This window comes from Centropristis striata, chromosome 13 (assembly GCF_030273125.1).
Source record: "Centropristis striata isolate RG_2023a ecotype Rhode Island chromosome 13, C.striata_1.0, whole genome shotgun sequence".
NCBI lineage: Eukaryota > Metazoa > Chordata > Actinopteri > Perciformes > Serranidae > Centropristis > Centropristis striata.
Genome location: NC_081529.1, coordinates 36,426,587 through 36,448,535, shown reverse-complemented (window position 1 = coordinate 36,448,535; position 21,949 = coordinate 36,426,587). Strand labels below are relative to the sequence as shown.

The 21,949-nt window shown below is 36.8% G+C and overlaps 1 protein-coding gene across 1 annotated transcript in view; it reads right to left on the bottom strand.

Moving 5' to 3' along the window:
* Positions 1-967: 967 nt before the first annotated feature.
* atad5a (ATPase family AAA domain containing 5a) overlaps positions 968-21,949 on the bottom strand; it is a 37,662-nt gene continuing 16,680 nt past the window's right edge. The window contains exons 8-22 of the mRNA XM_059348800.1: positions 21,207-21,361; positions 20,341-20,488; positions 17,747-18,058; positions 16,812-16,908; positions 15,901-15,983; positions 15,671-15,807; positions 14,300-14,471; positions 12,651-12,815; positions 11,240-11,479; positions 9,199-9,263; positions 7,538-7,727; positions 6,753-6,880; positions 4,248-5,287; positions 2,678-2,836; positions 968-1,711 (exon numbers count right to left, since the gene is read on the bottom strand). Coding sequence (XP_059204783.1) covers positions 1,633-1,711; positions 2,678-2,836; positions 4,248-5,287; positions 6,753-6,880; positions 7,538-7,727; positions 9,199-9,263; positions 11,240-11,479; positions 12,651-12,815; positions 14,300-14,471; positions 15,671-15,807; positions 15,901-15,983; positions 16,812-16,908; positions 17,747-18,058; positions 20,341-20,488; positions 21,207-21,361 — 3,170 coding nt within the window. The 3' untranslated portion in view covers positions 968-1,632. The remainder of the gene's footprint in view (positions 1,712-2,677; positions 2,837-4,247; positions 5,288-6,752; positions 6,881-7,537; positions 7,728-9,198; positions 9,264-11,239; positions 11,480-12,650; positions 12,816-14,299; positions 14,472-15,670; positions 15,808-15,900; positions 15,984-16,811; positions 16,909-17,746; positions 18,059-20,340; positions 20,489-21,206; positions 21,362-21,949) is intronic.

The following is a 21,949-nucleotide window of genomic DNA, read 5'->3' as shown; positions in this document are numbered from 1 at the left end:
GTCAAGCACTTTTTAAGACTTTTTCTGGCGCATTTTTAAGACTTTTGCAGGTGCATTTTCAAGACTTTCACAGGTGCATTTTCAAGACTTTTGCTGGTGCATTTTTAAAGACTTTTCCAGGCACATTTCAAGACTTTTCCAGGTACATTTTCAGGACTTTGCAGGTGCATTTTCAAGACTTTTGCAGGTGCATTTTCAAGACTTTTGCAGGCACATTTTCAAGACTTTTGCAGGTACATTTTCAAGACTTTTGCAGGTGCATTTTCAAGACTTTCGCAGGTGCATTTTCAAGACTTTCACAGGTGCATTTTCAAGACTTTTGCAGGCGCATTTTTAAAGACTTTTCCAGGTGCATTTTCAAGAGGTATAAAGGTGCATATTTTAAACTTTAATAAAATAAAAAGGAAAAGAGTAAAGTTTAATTTTGAGTTGCATTTTGAATTTTTTTTCAGGCGCATTTTAAGACTTTTGCATGTGCATTTTCATGACTTTTGCAGGCGCATTTTGAAGACTTTTGCAGGTACATTTTTAAGACTTTTGCAAGTGAATTTTCAAGACTTTTGCAGGCGCATTTTCAAGACTTTTCCAGGTGCATTTTCAAGACTTTTCCAGGTGCATTTTGAAGATTTTTGCAGGCGCATTTTCAAGACTTTTGCAGGTGCATCTTCAAGACTTTTGCAGGTACATGTAGTCAGACTGTATTGTAGATGTAAAATTAGAAGTCAACCAAAAACAAAAAGGATATTTTTAAGTTAAAAAGTGCAAGTTTAACAAAAAAAAAAAAAAAAAAAAATGTTTGCATCAATTTGATTCATACTATACATTCTACACTGAATGTATGGTATTGTCAACCAATTCTACAAATTAAAATACTCAATTAAAAATTGCAAACTTAAATGCAGTACTTGAGACCACGTCCTGGTTACATTCTGCCGTTGTATTTCAGCAGATACATGGTGAGACACTGTTTTTATTTAGTTGTTATAAACCTTTATTTGGTCACAACAAAAAACCCACTGTGAATAATGTGTACATATTTAAGGCTGGAAACAAAAAGATCAAACTAAAAAATAAAAAATAAATGTGAGGGTGATTTAGGGCTGACAGATACAGGAGAACTTTCTAGCTTTTATCAACTTTAACAAAATCCTGAGTGCATCAACAGTAACTTTGTGGAGAATGGAAATATACACACAGCCTTTACAAATTCTATTTTACATGTTAATCTCTGACAATTCATTAATGACACATATTTGCTCCTCAAAAGCAAATTCTACTTGATAAAAACACTTTGCAAGATGCAAAACGTATAAAGACACTATTGTACAAAAATCACACACTCCAGCACACCTTAATATTACAAAAACCTTATAAAGTAGAAATTTTTAGTGCATTCTTTGAAAGCACCAAAAAATGTGCCGAAGCCGAGGTTATTCAGCCGTGGACCCTTCAGGTGAGAAAACCTTTATTGAGTGATTCAGTTTAATTTATTTCAGCCTTCGAAGAAATATGTGGAAACTTCACCACACAGTCCCTTGTGATGTCTGCTGTTGACGGACATGAAGTCCTTAAAAGTCAACAGGAGATATTTGTTTTAGGTCTCCTGAGGAGACGTGAGATCTCCTCGATGGTTCAGGGGAAATCTTCAGCCAGGTGCTGCAGCGTTCTCTTCTCCACGTTCAGGTGGATCGCATCCAGGTAGTGCAGGAACCTGAAAGAGGACCAAACAGACAAGATGTTTGTAGATATTAGTAGGAGTTGCATGCATGCATCTAGTTTTGCAAAGATTTACTACAATGTCATTTACAGGTACATCTAAAAAAATTGAATATTGTGAAAAAGTTCAATATTTCTTGTCAATCATTTCAGAAAGTGAAACTCATACATAATATAGATTCATTACACATAGAGTGAAATATTTCAAGCCTGTTTTTCTTGTAATTTTGATGATTCTGGCTTTGAGATAAATGAAGAAGTTGTTTTTTTAGAGCGATCAGAAGAAACTGGTTTCTCTGCTTTCCTCCAGAAATGTTACCTCCTTTTTCCCATGGAGGTCTATGAGGCTGTGGGTGGTGTTGGTGGACCATCTGTGGTCCTACGCCCACTCTAAATGTCCCGTAGGAGTCAATGAGTGATTATTTACTTGTTATGTTACGCCCAAACTAGAACTCTGACAGCTTTACCACACCAATGTGAGGGAGAAGACACATTTTACTACGTTTAGAACTATAAATTATTTCTGTAGAGTGATATCTGCGGCCTCGAACGCAGTTTCCAGTTTCCTCTGCACTCTAGCGATGATGTCATCCACTCTAGCCTCTCCATAAGGTAACAATGGGGGGATTTTATGGCGTGTTTTTGCCAAATAATTTGTAAACCGTTTGCTGAAACTCTTAGAAAAGTCATAGCAGACTTGTCATGGCCGAGCCGGTCCATTTGATACCTTTTTAGTGTATGTGAGACCAAAACTCTGGGAGGAGTAGTCGACCAGAAACAACACGGAAGAAACAGAAGAATAAAATCTAGGATTAATCCCGGTGGAGGGTAGATAGTGTGTCCTTTCAAGCACACTCAATGAATAAAATCTTAAAATCCGGTTGTTACAATTGTAGAAATGTGTTGTCTTTTCCTTGATGTTGCATTGTGACTCTTTAGAGTCCAACAGCTGATTGCTCACCGTCGTTTCACCTTGCCCTGCTCCTTCAGCTGCTCTGATCTGCAGATGGTGCGTAGAGCCGGCAGGTAGTCCAGAGCTGCTGCTGCTCTGTTCCCCAGAGTACCAAACACTCCTCTGAACGTCAGACTCTCCATCACTTCTCTCCTCCGCTGGACCAGCCTGCAACACATTAACACACATTAGCTTTCTCTGAACTGGTTGAACAGGTCGGGGTCAGTATTTGGTCATGCTGCGATCAATATCATGCTGACTGGGCCACGGGGGCTCAAGTATATACGTTTATTCTACTTAAACTTGGTATTTCTTCACAGTTGCAGATACACAAAACACAAGCAAACTGAGAAAACATCTTCATCAGTCTGACAACACAAGAGCAGCATTTAGAAAACGCTGCAAAGACCACAACACAACAGAAGTGTTTCCAGAGGACACTTAAAAGTGATGCACACGTCTGGACACGCTTGTGATATTATCACGTTAATTCAAGATAACTATAATTTCACGTGCTGACGTTAGCTGCCGATCGATTGCTTGCTAACATTAGCGGCTGATCATAGCGTGCTAACACTAGCCAGCGATTGATGGCATGCTAACGTTAGCAGGCGAGCAAGACCAAGACCAACTCGGTGCTGCAGAGAGACGAACTAAAATGTGTATCATTCATTATTTGATTTGTTTACCTGCATTGTGATTGCTACGGGCTACCGGACTAACGCTAGCAGGCTAACGCTATACATCACGTGAATATTATAACATGAAATTATCATTATAGTGATGTAACGTGATAATTTCATGTTAGAACATATCATTATCTTGTAATAACGTGATAACATCAAGCGTGTCCAGACGTGTGCATCACTTTTAAGTGTCCTCTGGAAACACTTCTGTTGTGTTGTGGTCTTTGCAGCGTTTCCTAAATGCTGCTCGTGTTGTCAGATTGATGAAGATGTTTTCTCAGTTTGCTTGTGTTTTGTGTATTTGCATGTGTTTATATAAGTTGCAGCGCTGTGAACTCTCATTTTTGCGATAACGATATCCTTGACGATGTTACAAAATACTGAAAATAGAAAATATGATTTTGTATAAATAAACTAAAAATAATACTCTTGACTCTTGAGTATTAGCAAATAATTTAAAAAAAATAACCAACTCGGGGGTCCTGGGGCCCCACCAGGAGAAAATTTTGTCAATGGACAATCTCGTCCACTTTGTGAAAAATGTTCTGTGAGGTTTTTGCTCACATTTATCTTTCAGTCAACATGTTTCCACTAGGACATGGAGCAGCCTGACAGGAATGAAAAGTAGCTGCTAGGGGGGTCTGGGGGCATGTCCCTCTGGAGGATTTCTTTTTCATAAAAGCACAAATTTGGTGCCTCTCACACATTCTAATGCCACTATTCCATCATATAAACTGATCTTAATCATTGCATATTTTAATGAAATATTGTAAAGGAGACATTTTTACAGTGTATGCACCTTAAGCAGTGGCACTTGCAATTTCATTGTATAGTTGCCTATATGATGACAATAAAGGCTATTTGATGTGATAAAGAAGGACTAAGAGACTCACTGTGGCTGGCTGGGGCCGTCCTGAGTGAAGCTGAAGCCTCGACGATGAGCGGCCACAGGGAGGGAGAGTTCTGCTGCAGCCTCTTTCCTCAGCTCCCCTCCCAGTTGTTGAGCTTTGCTCCAGGCCTCCGCCACTGAAACCCGACACTTGTGGAAGCTCAGAGCCTCCACAGCGGCCGGGATCTCCAGGACGTGTTCTCCTCTCAGGCGGCCGCCTCGGTCGCTCTCCAGCCGCGACTCGTCCGTCATCCCGTCCTTCGTCACGGCGTCGAGCAGCGACGTCCTTCTGTGATTGTCACCTCCGGCTGAAGGAACCAGCAGGGAGGAGTCCACGTACGACATGTTGTCTAGAAAGTCAGCGATAGATTCTAGACACTGGGAGACCGGGAGGCTTTTAACCCGCTCCTCAGGAGTCAGGGGCCTCCTCTTTAGCGTCTCTGGAGCTGAACTCTCTCGGACCTCCTCTCCTGCAGGAGGAGCGCTCCGAGGCTTGCACAGAGACAGAAAACCGTCTTCAGAGTCGGAGTCAGAGTGCAGCCGGTCCTGTTCGGGCAGACAGTGGCGCTTCTTGTTCCTCTTCATCCTGTTGGACACTTTGATTGGGCTGCCGTCGTCAGAGCAGTCTGCAGACTCTGATGCTTGTAATAACCTCACATGGGACACGGGCAGCTCCTTCTGAACTACAGAGAGCTGCTCCTTCTGAACTACAGAGAGCTGCTCCTTCTGAACTACAGAGAGCTGCTCCTTCTGAACTACAGAGAGCTGCTCCTTCTGAACTACAGAGAGCTGCTCCTTCTGAACTACAGAGAGCTGCTCCTTCTGAACTACAGAGAGCTGCTCCTTCTGAACTACAGAGAGCTGCTCCTGTGAAGTGGAGACAGACTCCTCCGGTTTATAGGAAGAGGTAGTCAGCTGGGTCAGTGGTAGAGGGAGGAGCGTCTCCATGTTGGAGTAGAGGAGGTCCACTCCTCGCCGCCTGCTGTTGGTCAGCAGCTCCCAGAGTAACGCCTCCTCCTCCTCCTTCTCCTCCTCCGCCGGACTCTGTTCACAACACACACAATAAAGTACAACAGGGATCAACAAAGACAAAAAAATTGTACGGAAAATTGGGGTGGCGGCAGGCGATTGGTGCTTTGTAGGTGGCTTCTTTTAAATTGCTTTCAAAAACTCACTTTTAATCGATTGGCCTTCTCTTAATTTCCTTTTATTATTGTTGTATGATTACCTTGTTGTGAATGGTGGTTTTACATTTTACATTTTTTAAGTCTTCTTGTTGTTTTATTTTGTTATTGTCAGTAAATTGTATTTGATATGTTTTATTTCTTTTGTACAGCACCTTGTAACTTGTTTTTGAAAGGTGCTATATAAATACTTACTTACTAAAAAACTTACTTGATTCCTGTGGTCTATGTCTAGAACCTTCAGGTTGAATACACTTATTGTAAGTCGCTTTGGACAAAAGCGTCTGCTAAATGACATGTAATGTAATGTAAATAAAGTTATTATAAGTAGGCAGACCAGGTAATGTTATTGATATGGGATTGAAAGGACAGAGTACTGTCAAAGATGACACCCAGACTCTTAACCTGGGGGAAGCTGAAACGGAGGAGTGGTCAATATTGAGGGAAAAGCTGTCGGTTTTGGATAGAGTGGATTTGGTGCCAATGAGGAGAACCTCGGTTTTGTTACTGTTTAATTCAAGGAAGTTTATGGTGAACCAGGTTTTTATTTCAGAGATGCAACCGGGGAGGGAGGTGGGCGGGAGAGAGGACGAGGGTTTATTGGTGAGGTAGAGCTGGGTGTCATCGGCATAGCGGTGGAGCTGAATGTTAAATTTGCGGAAGATATTGCCGCGAGGAGGGAGGTAGATGATGAAGAGGAGGGGCCCCAGGACAGAGCCCTGGGGCACACCTGATGTGACGGATTTGAGGGACTTGTGTGTATGTATAAATATCAATTTGTCTATACTCATGTATAGAAAAAGGAGTAGGAATAAATACGTTTATACTTCGAACATGAAATATTTAAGTTTAAGTTTTTTTGCCGGGAGAATTTGTTAATTGATGCTGACGTCAAGGTTTTCATACAGGCTTTCCTTTTTGTTCTTTATTTTGTTCATTACATCGTTGCACTTAGTCGCCTTTGTTTTGTTTTTAAAAACAGTCAAAATAAAGATACTTCATTCATCATTGCTAGGGGAATTTTCTACTGTCCCTACAGCTTTTCCAAAGTTACTTTCAAGCAATTGCAATGGTCAGTTTCAGGCTTTTTCAGCACCATGCAGCTGTGGTAAATTTCACATTAAACTACAACACATACAACATAAACAGTATGCTAATTATTTGACTTAACAGCAACCCAGATTAATTTTGTGAGAGCATTTTACATGACAATTTAGAGGAAAACATAACAAAGATCAAGTAGTTTCATCCATTATCCAAGCAAAATTCAAGGATTTCCAGCACACAGTTACTTTAGAGCTGATATTAAATGTGTGTATATTTACCCTGAGCAGCTCCCAGATGTCTCTCTCAGGTTCAACGTTCAGCAGACCCAACATGCTCTCAGTGCAGCCGGTGTCACAGGGAGGAAGAGTCACTGCTGCTTCTTCATCAGCCTCGGACTTTAGTCCAGCTTTTAATGTGAAAGGGGGAAGAAAAGACTTATAAGTTCAAGGTTAACTTATAATAAAAACTTTGGCAGTGCATTTCTAACAGTTACAAATGATGACAGGGAGAAAGAACAAAAAATTATACACTAAAAAGTAAATATTTTCACTGAGAAATCTCACATTTTATGCTGCTCTTCCACCTAAAGATGTCCCCAGTCCCTAAAGACTAAAAGCTGAAAGTCTTTAGTAAATCTAGTTTTACTGGAGTCACGTTGCTCCGTCATCTCCATGGTTCAGTTTAAGGTAGTAATCTGTTTCATATCAGTCTTTAACTAGTCTTGGGTTTGTCGCAGTGATGCAACATAACATGGTTTTATTCATAATGATTTTGGTTATTATCAAGAAGGTTTCCATGATGTCCAAAAAAGGGCACAAGATTATCGAAATAGACACAAAATTACCAAAAAGAGATGTAAGAATTATGAAAAAAGACACAAAATGATCAAAAATAGATGTTAAAATGACCAAAAAAGGACAGAAAATTATCGAAATAGAAACAAATGGACCAAAAATAGATCTTAAAATGATCAAAAAAGATACAAAATGACCCAAAATAGATGTTAAAATAAAATAAAAAAAAAGATTTCCTCCATATTTCCTCCAGATCATCGTCTCTCTACCTTCTTTGCCAGTGTGAGTTAACGGCTTGGTGACGTGTCGGCCTCCAGCGCTGCGAGTCCAGAACTGCAGCTGCAGTAAACTCTGTCTGATGTCACATCCGTTGAGTCGCAGCAGAGAGCCGACGTCCGCCGGGTCGGTCCTCACGTCCTCCGTCACACACAACAACCGCAGGAAGCTGCTCACATCCAGCTGATCAGAGAAGAAGAGAGCTGAAGAACCGACTGAGGCACAGAAATGTTCTACCGCTCGATTATCACGCCACATGTGTAACAACTAGGGCCGGGACTCGATTAAAAGAATTAATCTAATTCATTAGAGGCTTTGTCATTAATTAATCGAAATTAATCGCATTTTAATCGCATATAAATATTTGACCTGAGTTAAAAAAAATCAGCTCCATTAGTCGAGGTTTCAGAATATTAACAAAACAATAAATGTTGATTTAGAGTGGGATCATTTAATTTAATTTATTTAGGTATATAACATATCATTTCACTCTTTATCCGTCTTTATTTCTAGGGCCGGGACCTCAATTGAAAAAAAATAATCTAATTAATTTTAGAGGCTTTGTCATTAATTAATCAAAATTAATCGCATTCTAATCTCATATAAATATTTGACCTGAGAACAGTGAGAAGTCATTTTTTTCACATGGATTTTTAGTATACCATTGAATAATGACTGAATAAATAAGCTTAAGCAACAAAAATATTGTTTATTTCTGTTCAAGTCCAACAGACCAGTGCAGTTTTTGCCATTAAGTGTAACAATAGCATATTTATAAATATAGTACATTTCATAGATCCAGGTAGCCTATAGGTAGGTAGACCTTCTGTAAACTAGAATATTTTGGTTTTTGAAGTAAAACACAATCCACGCTAGCTAGCACACTAGCTGCTAGCTGCTATATGTTTAGCATTGAGGTGATACTTGAGGCTGGATGTGCTGCTATGGTGATATGCAAATTCCTTGTTGCATAGCAACACAACTATGCTCTTATCGATCAGTGTCTGTTGTGTCTTTTTTAGTTATTTTGTGTCTTTTTTAGTTATTTTGTGTCTTTTTTGGTCATTTTGTGTCTTCTGTGTTGTCGTTTTTTGGTCATTCGGTCTTCTCATTTTGTCTTTTTTTTGGTTCATTTTGTGTCTTTTTTTGTCATTTTGTGTCTTTTTTTTGTTATTTTGTGTCTTTTTTTGTCATTTTGTGTCTTTTTTGGTCATTTTGTGTCTTTTTTTTGTCATTTGTGTCTTTTTCCGTCATTTGTGTCTTTTTCCGTCATTTGTGTCTGTTGTGTCTTTTTTAGTTATTTTGTGTCTTTTTTTGGTCATTTCCATCCGTTGGTTTTTAGTAACTAAATGTCCCATCATCCACGGGGCCAACCAAAGGTCTCATCAGCTTCTTCCTTCATGTTCACTGTGGTTTGTTGTTGTCTCAACTCATCAACGCTAGTTGGTGCTCCAGTATAATCGGTCCTCCTGAAACTCATCCAGTGAGAAACGTTCCGCCGTGCAAAAACAAGTGCGATTAAAATGCGTAAATTTTTTAACGCGTTAATTTTTGTGTAATTATTTAATCTTAATTACCGCGTTAAAGCCCTGGCCCTAGTAAAAACTCATTTATATCCAACATTGGAACGTTTGTTTTGGACTCATGTACTCACCACTGACGGCGTTTTGAAATGAATCTCTTCAAAGTTGCCATCAAACATGCTGCTGAAAGCAGGATCTACAAAACAAGCAATATTTGATTTAAACTCAAAAGATCAGACACAAAGTATTACAGGAACATCTAAAAAAAATAGAATATCATGAAAAAGTTTTTTTGTCAATCATTTCAGAAAGTGAAACTCAAACATTATATAGATTCATTACACATAGAGTGAAATATTTCAAGCCTGTTTTTCTTGTAATTTTGATGATTCTGGCTTAGAGAGAATGAAAACACTAAACTCAGTGTCTCAGTGAGATAAAAAAGCAGAAATTATGATTTAAAAAGTCATAATTATAAGATTAAAAAAGAAAATCGAAATTATGAGATAAAAAGTCAAAATTATGAGATAAAAGTTGAAATTTTGATTTTAAAAAAATCGAAATTATGACATAAAGTCATTATGATATTTTAAAAAAGTTGAAATTTTGAGATAAAGTCAAAATTATGACATGAAAAGTCATAATTAGGAGATGAAAAGTTGAAATTTTGAGATAAAAAAGTCAAAATTACGAGATAAAAAGTCATAATTATGAAATAAAAAGTTGACATTTTGATAAAAAAAATCAAAATTATGACATATAAAGTCATGAGATTTTAAAAAAAGTTGAAATTTTGAGATAAAGTCAAAATTATGACATAAAAAGTCATACTTATGAGATAAAAAGTTTAAATTTTGATTTAAAAAATCGAAATTATGACATATAAAGTCATTATGAGATTTTAAAAAAAGTTGAAATTTTGAGATAAAAAAGTCAAAATTATGACATAAAAAGTCATAATTATGAGATAAAAAGTTTAAATTTTGATTTAAAAAAATCGAAATTATGACATATAAAGTCATTATGAGATTTTAAAAAAAGTTGAAATTTTGAGATAAAGTCAAAATTATGACATGAAAAGTCATTATGAGATTAAAAAAGTCAATTATGAGACAAAAAGTCGAAATGATGAGATCTAACCCACATGTACATCTAAAAAAAAAATTAGAATATCATGAAAAAGTTTATTATTTGTCAATCATTTCAGAAAGTGAAACTCAAACATTATATAGATTCATTACATTCATTAGAGTGAAATACACTGAGTTTAGTGTTTTCATTCTCTCTAAGCCAGAATCATCAAAATTACAAGAAAAACAGGCTTGAAATATTTCACTCTATGTGTAATGAATCTATATAATGTATGAGTTTCACTTTCTGAAATAAGTGACAACAAATATTGAACTTTTTCATGATATTCTAATTTTTTGAGATGTACCTGTGTAAAAAAAAGACACAAAATGACCAAAAATAGATGTAAAAATGACCCAAAAAGACAATAATGACCCCCCAAAAAAGACAAAAATGACCCAAAAAGACACAAAAATGACCCCCCCAAAAAAGACAAAAATGACCCAAAAAGACACAAAAATGACCCCCCCCCCCCAAAAAAAAAAAAAAATGAACCAAAAAGACACAAAAATGACCCCAAAAAAAAGACAAAAATGACCCAAAAAGACACAAAAATGACCCAAAAAAAGACAAAAATGACCCAAAAAGACACAAAAATGACCCTCCCCCCCCAAAAAGACAAAAATGACCCAAAAAGACACAAAAATGACCCCCAAAAAAAAGACAAAAATGAACCAAAAAGACACAAAAATTATTAAAAAGAGACATAAATTTACCAAAAGAGACGCAAAATACCAACTGTGGACTCACATATTCAACTTCTTCACAATATTCTAATTTTCTACGACACTCAGTTTTGTGTTTTCATTATCTCCAAGTCAGAATCATCAAAATTACAAGAAAAATATTATTGAATTATACTGAAATATTTCACTCTGTGTGTAATGAATCTATATAATGTTTGAGTTTCACTTTCTGGAATAACTGACAACAAATGTTGAACTTTTTCCAAGACATTCTAATGTTTTGAGATGTTCCTGTAGATAAATAAACAGATCAACGCACACCAAACTATGCGACCTTTGACCTGCTGCTACTCACCGCTGGTGGTGAGGATGACGGGCCTCTTCGTCGTGGTCATAAAAGTCTTGATGGCGGCTAGAAACCCGGAGTCATCGTCAAATATAACGTCCACCTCTTCGAACAGGATGAGCGAGGTGGCCGTCTTCTTGCTCTGCTCCTCAGCGTTCTTCTCTTTAGTCGTTGGAGCTGATGATGATTTAACTGAAGCTTCTTTCTGCTTATTGGATTCATTTGCTTTTACAACTTTCTTTGAAGCAGCTTTATGAAGACATGACGGAAAGATGGAGAGAAGAAAAGGCAAAAATACTTGTTATTAAAGTCCCAATCCATACTGTTTATGACAGTTACATCATCAAACCTGTTTATGCATGTAATTATAGTCATTACTACAGTAATGCCCTACTCTGTTTGTTTTGGGATAAATAAATAAATAACATAACATAAAAAACACTCGATTTAAGTTTTATTTTACTGATAAATGGCCGCTACAACTTTATTGCTTAGTTTTATGGCACAGCATTGCCACTATAATGAGCTTGTTTTTATTTATTATTTTTATTTCTTCACTTTATCATGAAGCTCACTGAGTGACACACTGTGTATGGAAGAGACTATATTTATTAAGTTCTGTTATTATTATTATTTATCATATTTTTAAGAGCAAACTTAAGACTTACAGCTTTTACTTGAACCATTTTTAAATATTTAGTGTACTTAGTGTTACATCTTCTCTTTTATTTATTTATTTGCTACTATTTATTAGTCTAATATATATATATATCTCATGCTCTACTTTTTAATCATTTATTTATTGTTTTCATAATTTTTATCTAGCTTTTTTACTTATTTACTACATACACATATATACATATATATATGTACATATACACACACACACACATATATACATACACATATACACATAGATATGTGTGTGTATGTATATGTACATATATATGTATGTACACACACACGTATATTTTATCATGCTCTACTTTTTAATTATTTATTTATTGTTTTCATCTTTTTTTTTTCTAGCTTTTTTACTTTTTATTGTTATTATTTACTTTAGTTTTTTATTTTATTTGATCTTACCTTACTTTATTTTTATTTGATCTAATTAATTAATTTCTAAGCTGCCTCCAGTGTTTCATCAGTTTGAGCTTTGTTTATAATAGGATGTTTCTAAGTTTTATTATTATTTTCTCCTTTTTTATATGAAGCACTTTGTGTTGCATTTTTCTTGTATGAAAAGTGCTCTATAAATAAAGTCTGACTGACTGACTGACTGACTGACTGACTGACTGACTGACTGACTGACTGACTGACTGACTGACTGACTGACTGACTGACTGACTGACTGACTGACTGACTGACTGACTGACTGACTGACTGACTGACTGACTGACTGATTGAAGGTGAGCTGTACCTGTTGGTTCATTCTTAGTGTTGGCCGTCTCCTTGGTGACGGGTCGACTCATTTTGAAGAAGTTAGCTAGAGCGGTGGGAGCCAGGCTTCCTCTCCTAGCTCCTCTAGGAGACTGAGGATGCTTCCTAGGAGAGGAGACCACCCTCCGAGGAGAGTTCACCTTCCCTGGAAGACCATAAACAATCACCCATCAATTAGGAATATTTCTCCCCATGCAATCTATATATCCCTCACTGGAAACTATGGTTGTCAAAAGTATCCATACTCAAAAAAGTATCTAAAATTTTCAACTCGATACCGATACTCCACCAGGATAAAAACAAAGACCCCAAAATTTAACAGAAATATTTTATTAACAAGAAAAATTCAACATGTAAAAATTAACAGAACCACAGGTTAAATATTTATAATAAAAACAAGTTGTGCAAAAAGAAACTGCAACTATGATAACAAGCTTCAGGTCTGAGGTAGTGCAAAACATAAATAAATACAACAAACAATAACAGTTAGAACAATATTTTTAGGTTGTATGTTGTGCACAATATTAGGAAAGCTTGATAAAAAAAATAACAATAACTTAACTTAAGTGTTCATTCCTTGGCGAGGTATCGATACTTTTGAAAATGAGTATCGTATCGGATACAACGTTTTAGTATCGATACTTTTTTGAGGATCGATACTTTTGACAACACTAGTATCCGGATACGATACTCATTTTCAAAAGTATCCATGAAAAGTATTATTTTCTCTCCTGAAGTCACGTTAATGATTATAAACAACGCAAATAAATAAATAAATCAGGCACGTAGTATGCCCATATTAGGTTAATTGACACAGTGTCAGTATACATAAGCATTAAGAGTTAATAAGTTTATATGAATGTTGGTGAGTGAAAAGTGTTATTTTCTCTCTTGAAGTCCCAGAATGAAGCAGAGAAAAGTCGACTTATCAAGCTTTCCTAATATTGTGCACAGCATACAAAATATTGTTCTAATTGTTGTTGTTTATTGTATTTATTTATTTGTTGCACTACCTCAGACCTGAAGCTTGTTATCATAGTTGCAGTTTGTTTTTGCAACAACTGTTTTTATTATAAATATTTAACCTGTTTGGTTCTGTTCATTTTTACATGTTGCATTTTTTTTTTTTATTACTGAATTTCCCCTCGGGGATGAATAAAGTAATTTTGATTGATTTGATTTGATTGATTGATTAACACAAATCTGGTTAACACAAATATTTCTGCTAATTTTTTTATTTTTATTAATTTAAACAAAACACAACATAAATCACCAATGGACAATCACAGTAAAACAAAAAAAAAAAGAAGAAAAAAAAAAGAATGACAACAAAATCACAAAACCAACCTAGATAAATAAAACTACAATAATAAATAAGAACTTTAACACATTAAAACTAAACAAACATCAAACATAATTACCACATAAAACATACAGTATATCAGTAAACTTGATAACCTAAGAGAAAATAATAAAGGGTTAAGTTAAATGCCATAAATTTTGGGGTCTTTGTTTTTATCCTAGTAATATTGAAAACGGTATCGAGTATCGAATATTTTCCTGAGTATCGGTATGGAGCTGAACATGTTATTATGGTGACAGCCTTAGTGGAAACTGGTTTCTACATACTGGGAGAGGCTCCAGGCTTCAGGGTGCTGCTGCTGCTGCCGTAGCTGTTGAAGTAGGTGGGTTTGTGGGCGTTGACCCCCTGACTGTCCACCTGGTGGGACTGAGTGGCTTCCTTCAGCTGGGACAGGATCAGACGACCACTCCGCTGAGAGGACGCGTTCACCTCAAATACCTTGGGAGACAAAAAGAGTTTTTTGTAAATATATATTATGTAAATATGTATGTTTGGGGGGAGGATTGTTAATTGAGTAGTGGAGAAGGTTTTAATAAGCATATTATGCTTCATCCTACTCCTTTTCGGACATGTTGCATTCACATTATAGCTTTTGTTTTGATTATTCTCATTGGATTTGTTTGTTTTTGAGTTGACTTTGTTGTGTTACTCGCACATGTGCGAAATAAAAAAGCTGAACTGAACTGAACAGTTTTGCACCTGGAAGCTTCTGCACCTTGAAGTAATAATGAGGTAATAATACATTTTAATTCTCAAAGTGCAACAGGTTAAAACAGTCTAATTATAAAAAAGAATAAAAAAAATAAGGAAAAAACGGCTAAAAACAGAAGAAAAAGTATACATACAAAATCTAAAAACCATCCAGTTTTGCTAAAAAGGAAAGTTTTTAGTCCTTTTTTAAAAGTGTCTACGGACTGTGGTGTTCCATATCGTATCGTTCATGACTATACCGCTAACATTAGCTAACAATTAAAGTTGTGTTAATCACAAAAAGCTACTATTACTTCCTGTCGCTAAACTATGCAGCTTTCAAAATAAGAGCACAGTGTGTTAACAGAATCCACCACAGAATTTACAAGAAGACTGTCAAAATAAGAGCCTTAAATAAAACATAGAAGAACCTTTATTCTCCTTTACAATAATTAATTAAAATATGCAATGATTAAGATCAGTGTATATGATGGAATAGTGGTATTAAAATGTGTGAGAGGCTCCAAATTTGAGCTTTTATGAAAACAAATTCTCCAGGGGGGCATCATGCCCCCAAACCCCGTAGGTGGTTATTTTTTTATTATTTGCTAATACTCAAGAGACAAAAGTACATTTTTTTTTGTATTTGGCAACTGTTGAGACTTGCAATTTACACCACGTTTTAGATGTATGATCGATTTGTTTTTTATTTATTTATACAGACTTTTAAAAAAATCATATTTTCTATATATTTTTCAGTATTTTGTAATATTGTCAAGAATATCGTTATCGTAAAAAATACCCTGAAATATTGTGTTTTTAATCTTGTTGTACTCTGCAGCACCTTGGGATTGCTTTTAACAATGAAAAGTGCTTTACAAATAAAATGTATTATTATTATTATTATTATTATAATATTCTTTTAGGGCCGTACCGCCCAGCCCTACCTTGAAGCCGAGCTCCTGGGCACAAGCGTAGACTGCAGCAGTCTTTCCGACCCCGGTGGGTCCCGTGATGAGAACTGTGTTACACAACGTGTCCTCGCTGTCCTGGGAGTCCTCTTCTCCACAGTCCCAGTCCGAGTCTGGACACAACGTAGTCATACAGTCAACACAAACACAAACACAAACACAGAGAGGAATCTCTTTATATCTTCTTATTGTTTCTAATGTCTCACCGTTACTGCCTTCCTCTTGCTTTTTGTCTTTCTGCTTCTTTCTCTCTTCTTGGTCTGCACGGAGTTTCCATTCTTTAAGCCAGCTGGATGAAAAAAAGAAAAGAAAAAGAAAAGACGAATTAAGCATTTGCCCCAATGTCAATGTGATCTTAAGCCCATTTTGTGCAATAGCAGACATGTACGGTGGCCCTGAGAGCTCACAGCGCTGCAACTTAAGAAAACACATGCAAATACACAAAACACAACAAACTGAGAAAACATCTTCATCAGTTTGACAACTGTAGCGCTGCAAAAACACGCTGCAAAGACCACAACACAACAGAAGTGTTTCCAGAGGACATTTAAAAGTGATGCACACGTCTGGACACGCTTGATATTATCAAGTTATTTCATGATAATGACATTTTCATGTTATAACGTGATATATAGTTAGCCCGCTAACTCAATCACATTGCAGTTAATCAAATCAAATAAATGAATGATTCACGTTTTAGTTGGTCTCTCTCAACGGCACCGAGCTGGTCTTTGCTAGCCCGCTAACGCTAGCACGCTATCGATCGTCTGTTAATGTTAGCACGCTATGATCGTTATAACGTGAAATTATAATTGTCTTTAAATAACGTGATAATATCAACGTGTCCAGACGTGTGCGTCACTTTTAAGTGTCCTCTGGAAACACTTCTGTTGTGTTGTGGTCTTTGCAGCGTTTTCTAAATGCTGCTCTTGTGTTGTCAGTTTGATGAAGATGTTTTCTCAGTTTGTTGTGTTTTGTGCATTTACACGTGTTTTCTTGAGTTGCTGCTCTGTGAGTTCTTAGTGACACCGTAGACATGGATTCATTAGCGCTGATTCTGATCTTTCCAACAGGACTTTCTACAACACCTAAGCACACAGTTGCTCCTCTACTTCACCTGTGCAGCCTCCTCACTGAGGCGGTGTTGCCCAAGATGTCGCTGGAGTGCTGGGGCTGATATTTATCTGTCCATAACACGTCCTCCTTCACCACATCTGGAGAACAAACCAAAGACACATTTGAGGCTTTAAATGTTTGCTGCATTAATTATAACAGCCAATTAAATGTACCGACAGCAACTGGATCAATTCAGCAAATGTATGAAAGTTGCTACACCAGTTAGAAAGTGTCTGAAGATAATTATATATTGTCGTGGTGGAGTCAATGACAGCAGCTCTATTTTTTTAATACTTTACACAAAGCACCTAACTTTAAGATATTAAATTGTGTCCACATATCAGAGCCAATCAGCTAAGGCTTTTACAATGACACATTTGCAACAAAATCAAATACTGGAGAATAAGAACGGCACTCATTAAAGTAAAAACAGCTTCATTTTAGCTGCAACCATCAGCAAGAGAAGCATCAGTTTGTCACTCTGTCCCAAGAAATGAACATTATCCTATTGTGTAAATGTTATTTAAGTCGCTTCAGCAAGTTACAAGTTACTTTAGTTGTACCCAGAGGGAGATTTTGTTTACAGTATAGAGTCCTCATACACACACACACACACACACACACACACACACACACACACATATTACACATATTACACATCATTCAACTTAAGAAAGTAGGAGTTAAGAAATGGCAAATTAAATAAAAATTAAATTAAATAAAAAATTAAAAGTTCTTACAGGCCCAGACTATACTTAGATATTGATGTGAACTAAACTATGAATAGCAAAAAAAAAAAAAAACTGTTTCAAACAGTTTCTTACCTGGACGGAGTATTGTTTATTGATACTTTGTTGCGGCTGTTGTTGTTGTTTTTAAAGTGCTTTACAAATAAAGTTGAGTTGAGTAAAGTTAAGCGAGAATGTGATAACTCACCTTTCTGTCCGTTGTTCTCTCCAATAATCAAGTCATCAACAACAATAACAGAGTCGTCTTCAGGTTGGACTGGAGACATTTTGACTGAAGGTTTCTCATTCGCTGCCTCTTCTGGCTTTGATCTCCGGGATCGTCTCGTTCGTCCTCTTTTCGTTGGTTCGGGCTCAGGAATGGTTTCTTCTGCAGAGTCGGCCCGTTGCTTCTTAGCCACCTTCAGCGTCACCTCCCCTTCATCGTCCATCCTCTTCCTCTTCCCTCCGACTGGTTCAGCCGGCAGCGTGCAGCTGGTGGCTCTAATAACAGCCTCTGGCTCTGAGGAAACAGACATGGATGTTGAGAATCATCTGGATTTATGCTTTCATTCTCTCTTTATCTCTTATTTTAGCTGTTTTGTCAAAAAAAAAAAAAAAAAAAGTGTTTCAATCAGAAGTGCAAATCTTCTTCGTGAAGATGCCAGTCAACAAAAACAGCTTAAATATTGAATCCTACGGTGGCCCTGAGAGCTCACAGAGCTGCAACTTAAGAAAACACATGCAAATACACAAAACACAAGCAAACTGAGAAAATATCTTCATCAGTTTGACAACTGTAGCAAAAACACGCTGCAAAGACCACAACACAACAGAAGTGTTTCCAGAGGACACTTATTTCAAGATAATTATAATTTCAGGTTATAACGATCAGCGTGCTAATGTTAGCGGCAATAGATAGCATGTTAACGTTAGCGGCGATCGATAGCATGTTAAAGTTAGCAACAATCGATAGCATGTTAACGTTAGCGGCGATCGATAGCATGTTAAAGTTAGCAACAATCGATAGCATGTTAACGTTAGCGGCGATCGATAGCATGTTAACGTTAGCGACAATCGATAGCATGTTAACATTAGCGGCGATGGATAGCATGTTAACGTTAGCGACAATCGATAGCATGTTAAGGTTAGCGGCGATCGATCGCATGTTAACGTTAGCGACAATCGATAGCATGTTAACGTTAGCGGCGATCGATAGCATGTTAGCATTAGCAACAATCGATAGCATGTTAACGTTAGCGACGATTGATAGCACGTTAACGTTAGCGGCGATCGATAGCACGTTAACGTTAGCGACAATCGATAGCATGTTAACGTTAGCGACAATCGATAGCACGTTAACGTTAGCGACGATCGATAGCACGTTAACGTTAGCGACGATCGATAGCACGTTAACGTTAGCGGCGATCGATAGCATGTTAACGTCATCGACAATGGATAGCATGTTAACGTTAGCGACAATCGATAGCATGTTAGCGTTAGCGACAATCGATAGCATGTTAACGTTAGCGACAATCGATAGCATGTTAACGTTAGCAACAATCGATAGCATGTTAACGTTAGCGACGATCGATAGCATGTTAACGTTAGCAACAATCGATAGCATGTTAGCATTAGCAACAATCGATAGCATGTTAACGTTAGTGGCGATCGATAGCATGTTAACGTCATCGACAATGGATAGCATGTTAACGTTAGCGACAATCGATAGCATGTTAACATTAGCGACAATCGATAGCATGTTAACGTTAGCGACAATCGATAGCATGTTAACATTAGCGACAATCGATAGCATGTTAACGTTAGCGACAATCGATAGCATGTTAACGTTAGCGACAATCGATAGCATGTTAACGTTAGCAACAATCGATAGCATGTTAACGTTAGCAACAATCGATAGCATGTTAACGTTAGCGACGATCGATAGCATGTTAACGTTAGCGACAATCGATAGCATGTTAACGTTAGCGACAATCGATAGCATGTTAACGTTAGCGACAATCGATAGCATGTTAACGTTAGCGACAATCGATAGCATGTTAACGTTAGCGACAATCGATAGCATGTTAACGTTAGCGACAATCGGTAGCATGTTAACGTTAGCGAAAATCGATAGCATGTTAACGTTAGCGACAATCGATAGCATGCTAACGTTAGCGACAATCGATAGCATGTTAACGTTAGCGACAATCGATAGCATGTTAACGTTAGTGACAATCAATAGCATGTTAACGTTAACGACAATCGATAGCATGTTAACGTTAGCGACAATCGATAGCATGTTAACGTTAGCGACAATCGATAGCATGTTAACGTTAGCCGGCGAACAAGACAAAGACCACCTCGCTGCCGTTGAGAGACCAACTAAAACGTGAATCATTCATTTATTTGATTGTTTAACTGCAATGTGATTAATAGCAGGCTAACGCAGTATATCACGTTATAACATGAAAATATCATTATCATGAAATAACAAAATAATTATCTTGTAATAACGTGATAATATCAAGCGTGTCCAGACGTGTGCATCACTTTTAAGTGTCCTCTGGAAACACTTGTGTTGTGTTGTGGTCTTTGTTTTCTAAATGCTGCTCTTGTGTTGTCAGATTGATGAAGATGTTTTATCAATTTGTGTTTTGTGTATTTGCATGTGTTTTCTCTAGTTGCAGCACTGTGAGCTCTCAGGGCCACCGTAGAATACAGTCAAAATGATAAAAGGAAGCCAAGCTTCAAATAAACATTGTTTTTTCAGTTTCTGGGCGTAATAACTGTGGTCAGACTGACCTGAGGCTGAGCTCTGCTGCTGGTCGGTGCGTCTCTTCAGGAAGCGAGACACAAACATCTGAACAGGGAAGGAACGGTTCGAGGTGCTGACCTCCTCTATGAGAAGCTTACGAACACTTTCAGAGATCTCCGGCCTGCAACCAGAACCCTACGACAGAAACATTACTGTTATGTTATATTATTACTGTTATTAAATATCTTGTCTCATGTTCTACCACACTGTCGCTCTGCAAGGAAAAATAATCGTCATAACTTCAGATTTTTTTTAGCTGTTTTTTCCTTTTTTATTCTTTTTATAATTAGACTGTTATGCTTTTAACCTGGAGCACTTTGAGATTTCCTGTAATGTAAAGTGCATTACAAATAAAATGTATTATTATTATTATTCGTCATGCATACAGACAAAATATATATATATATATACATATATATATATATATATATATATATATATATATATATATATATATATATATATATATATATAATTTTTTTTTTTTTTTACACAAGACTATTTTTCTCCACGTGACTGAATTACCAGCGACTGTTTTTCTGGCATGTAATGTTTACACAAATAAAAATCTGATTGTGGTACATAAAGATCTGTATTGTATTTATCATTTATTTTAGAACACTTTTGGTTTTAACCCTTTAGGTGGTGCACAAGGCTAGACTGTAAATACAGGACATTGAGGATTATTATTATTATTAATCTCCCATCGATTCTGTGATCGGTGATCGGATCCCAAATCTGCTGATCGGAGCATCCCTAGAAATAAATATCCAAGTAGTCTCTCTCTTTATAACCCTTTTAACGTAACGTTTGACAATCTATGACCATGATCATTACAGTCACCGTAACATACCCGATCACAAACGGCTCTACGGGCCGGTTGTGTCTTCACACACAGGGAGCCACCAACAGCTGGACGGTTTTCTTGGATGGATGTTTGGCTCCAAAACTCTTTCAGACGACACAGTAACGAAGACTCGGGCCACAGCAGACTCCAGAGAGGGCAATCTGTCACAACACAACAACAACAACAACAACAACTTGTACTTCTTTGATGCATCTGTAGCTACAAGTAGGGCTGGGCGATATGGCCCTAAAAGAATATCACGATATTTCAGGCAATTTTTGCGATAACGATTATTCTTCACAATATTACGAAATACTTAAAAAGATATAGAAAATATGTTTTTTTTTAGTCTGTATTAATAAATAAAAATCTAAAATGTAGTGTGAAGTGCAAATCTCAACAGTTGCCAAATACAAAAACGTTTACTCTCGACTCTTGAGTATGAGCAAATAATAAAAATAACCATTTAGGGGTTCCGGGGGCATATTTTAATGACATTTTGTAAAGGAGAATAAAAGGTTCTTGTATGTTTTATTTAAGGCATCTTATTTTGACAGTCTTCTTGTAAGTTCTGTGGTGGATTCTGTTAACACACCGTGCTTTTATTTTGAAAGCTGCATGTGTTTAGCAACAGAGAGTAAGTAGCTTTTTGTGATTAAAACAACTTTAACCATCAAGAAGTAGGAATGTTGCCAATATCATGATATGTATTTTTTTTAACCATAAAAAAAATATACCGATATTATGGT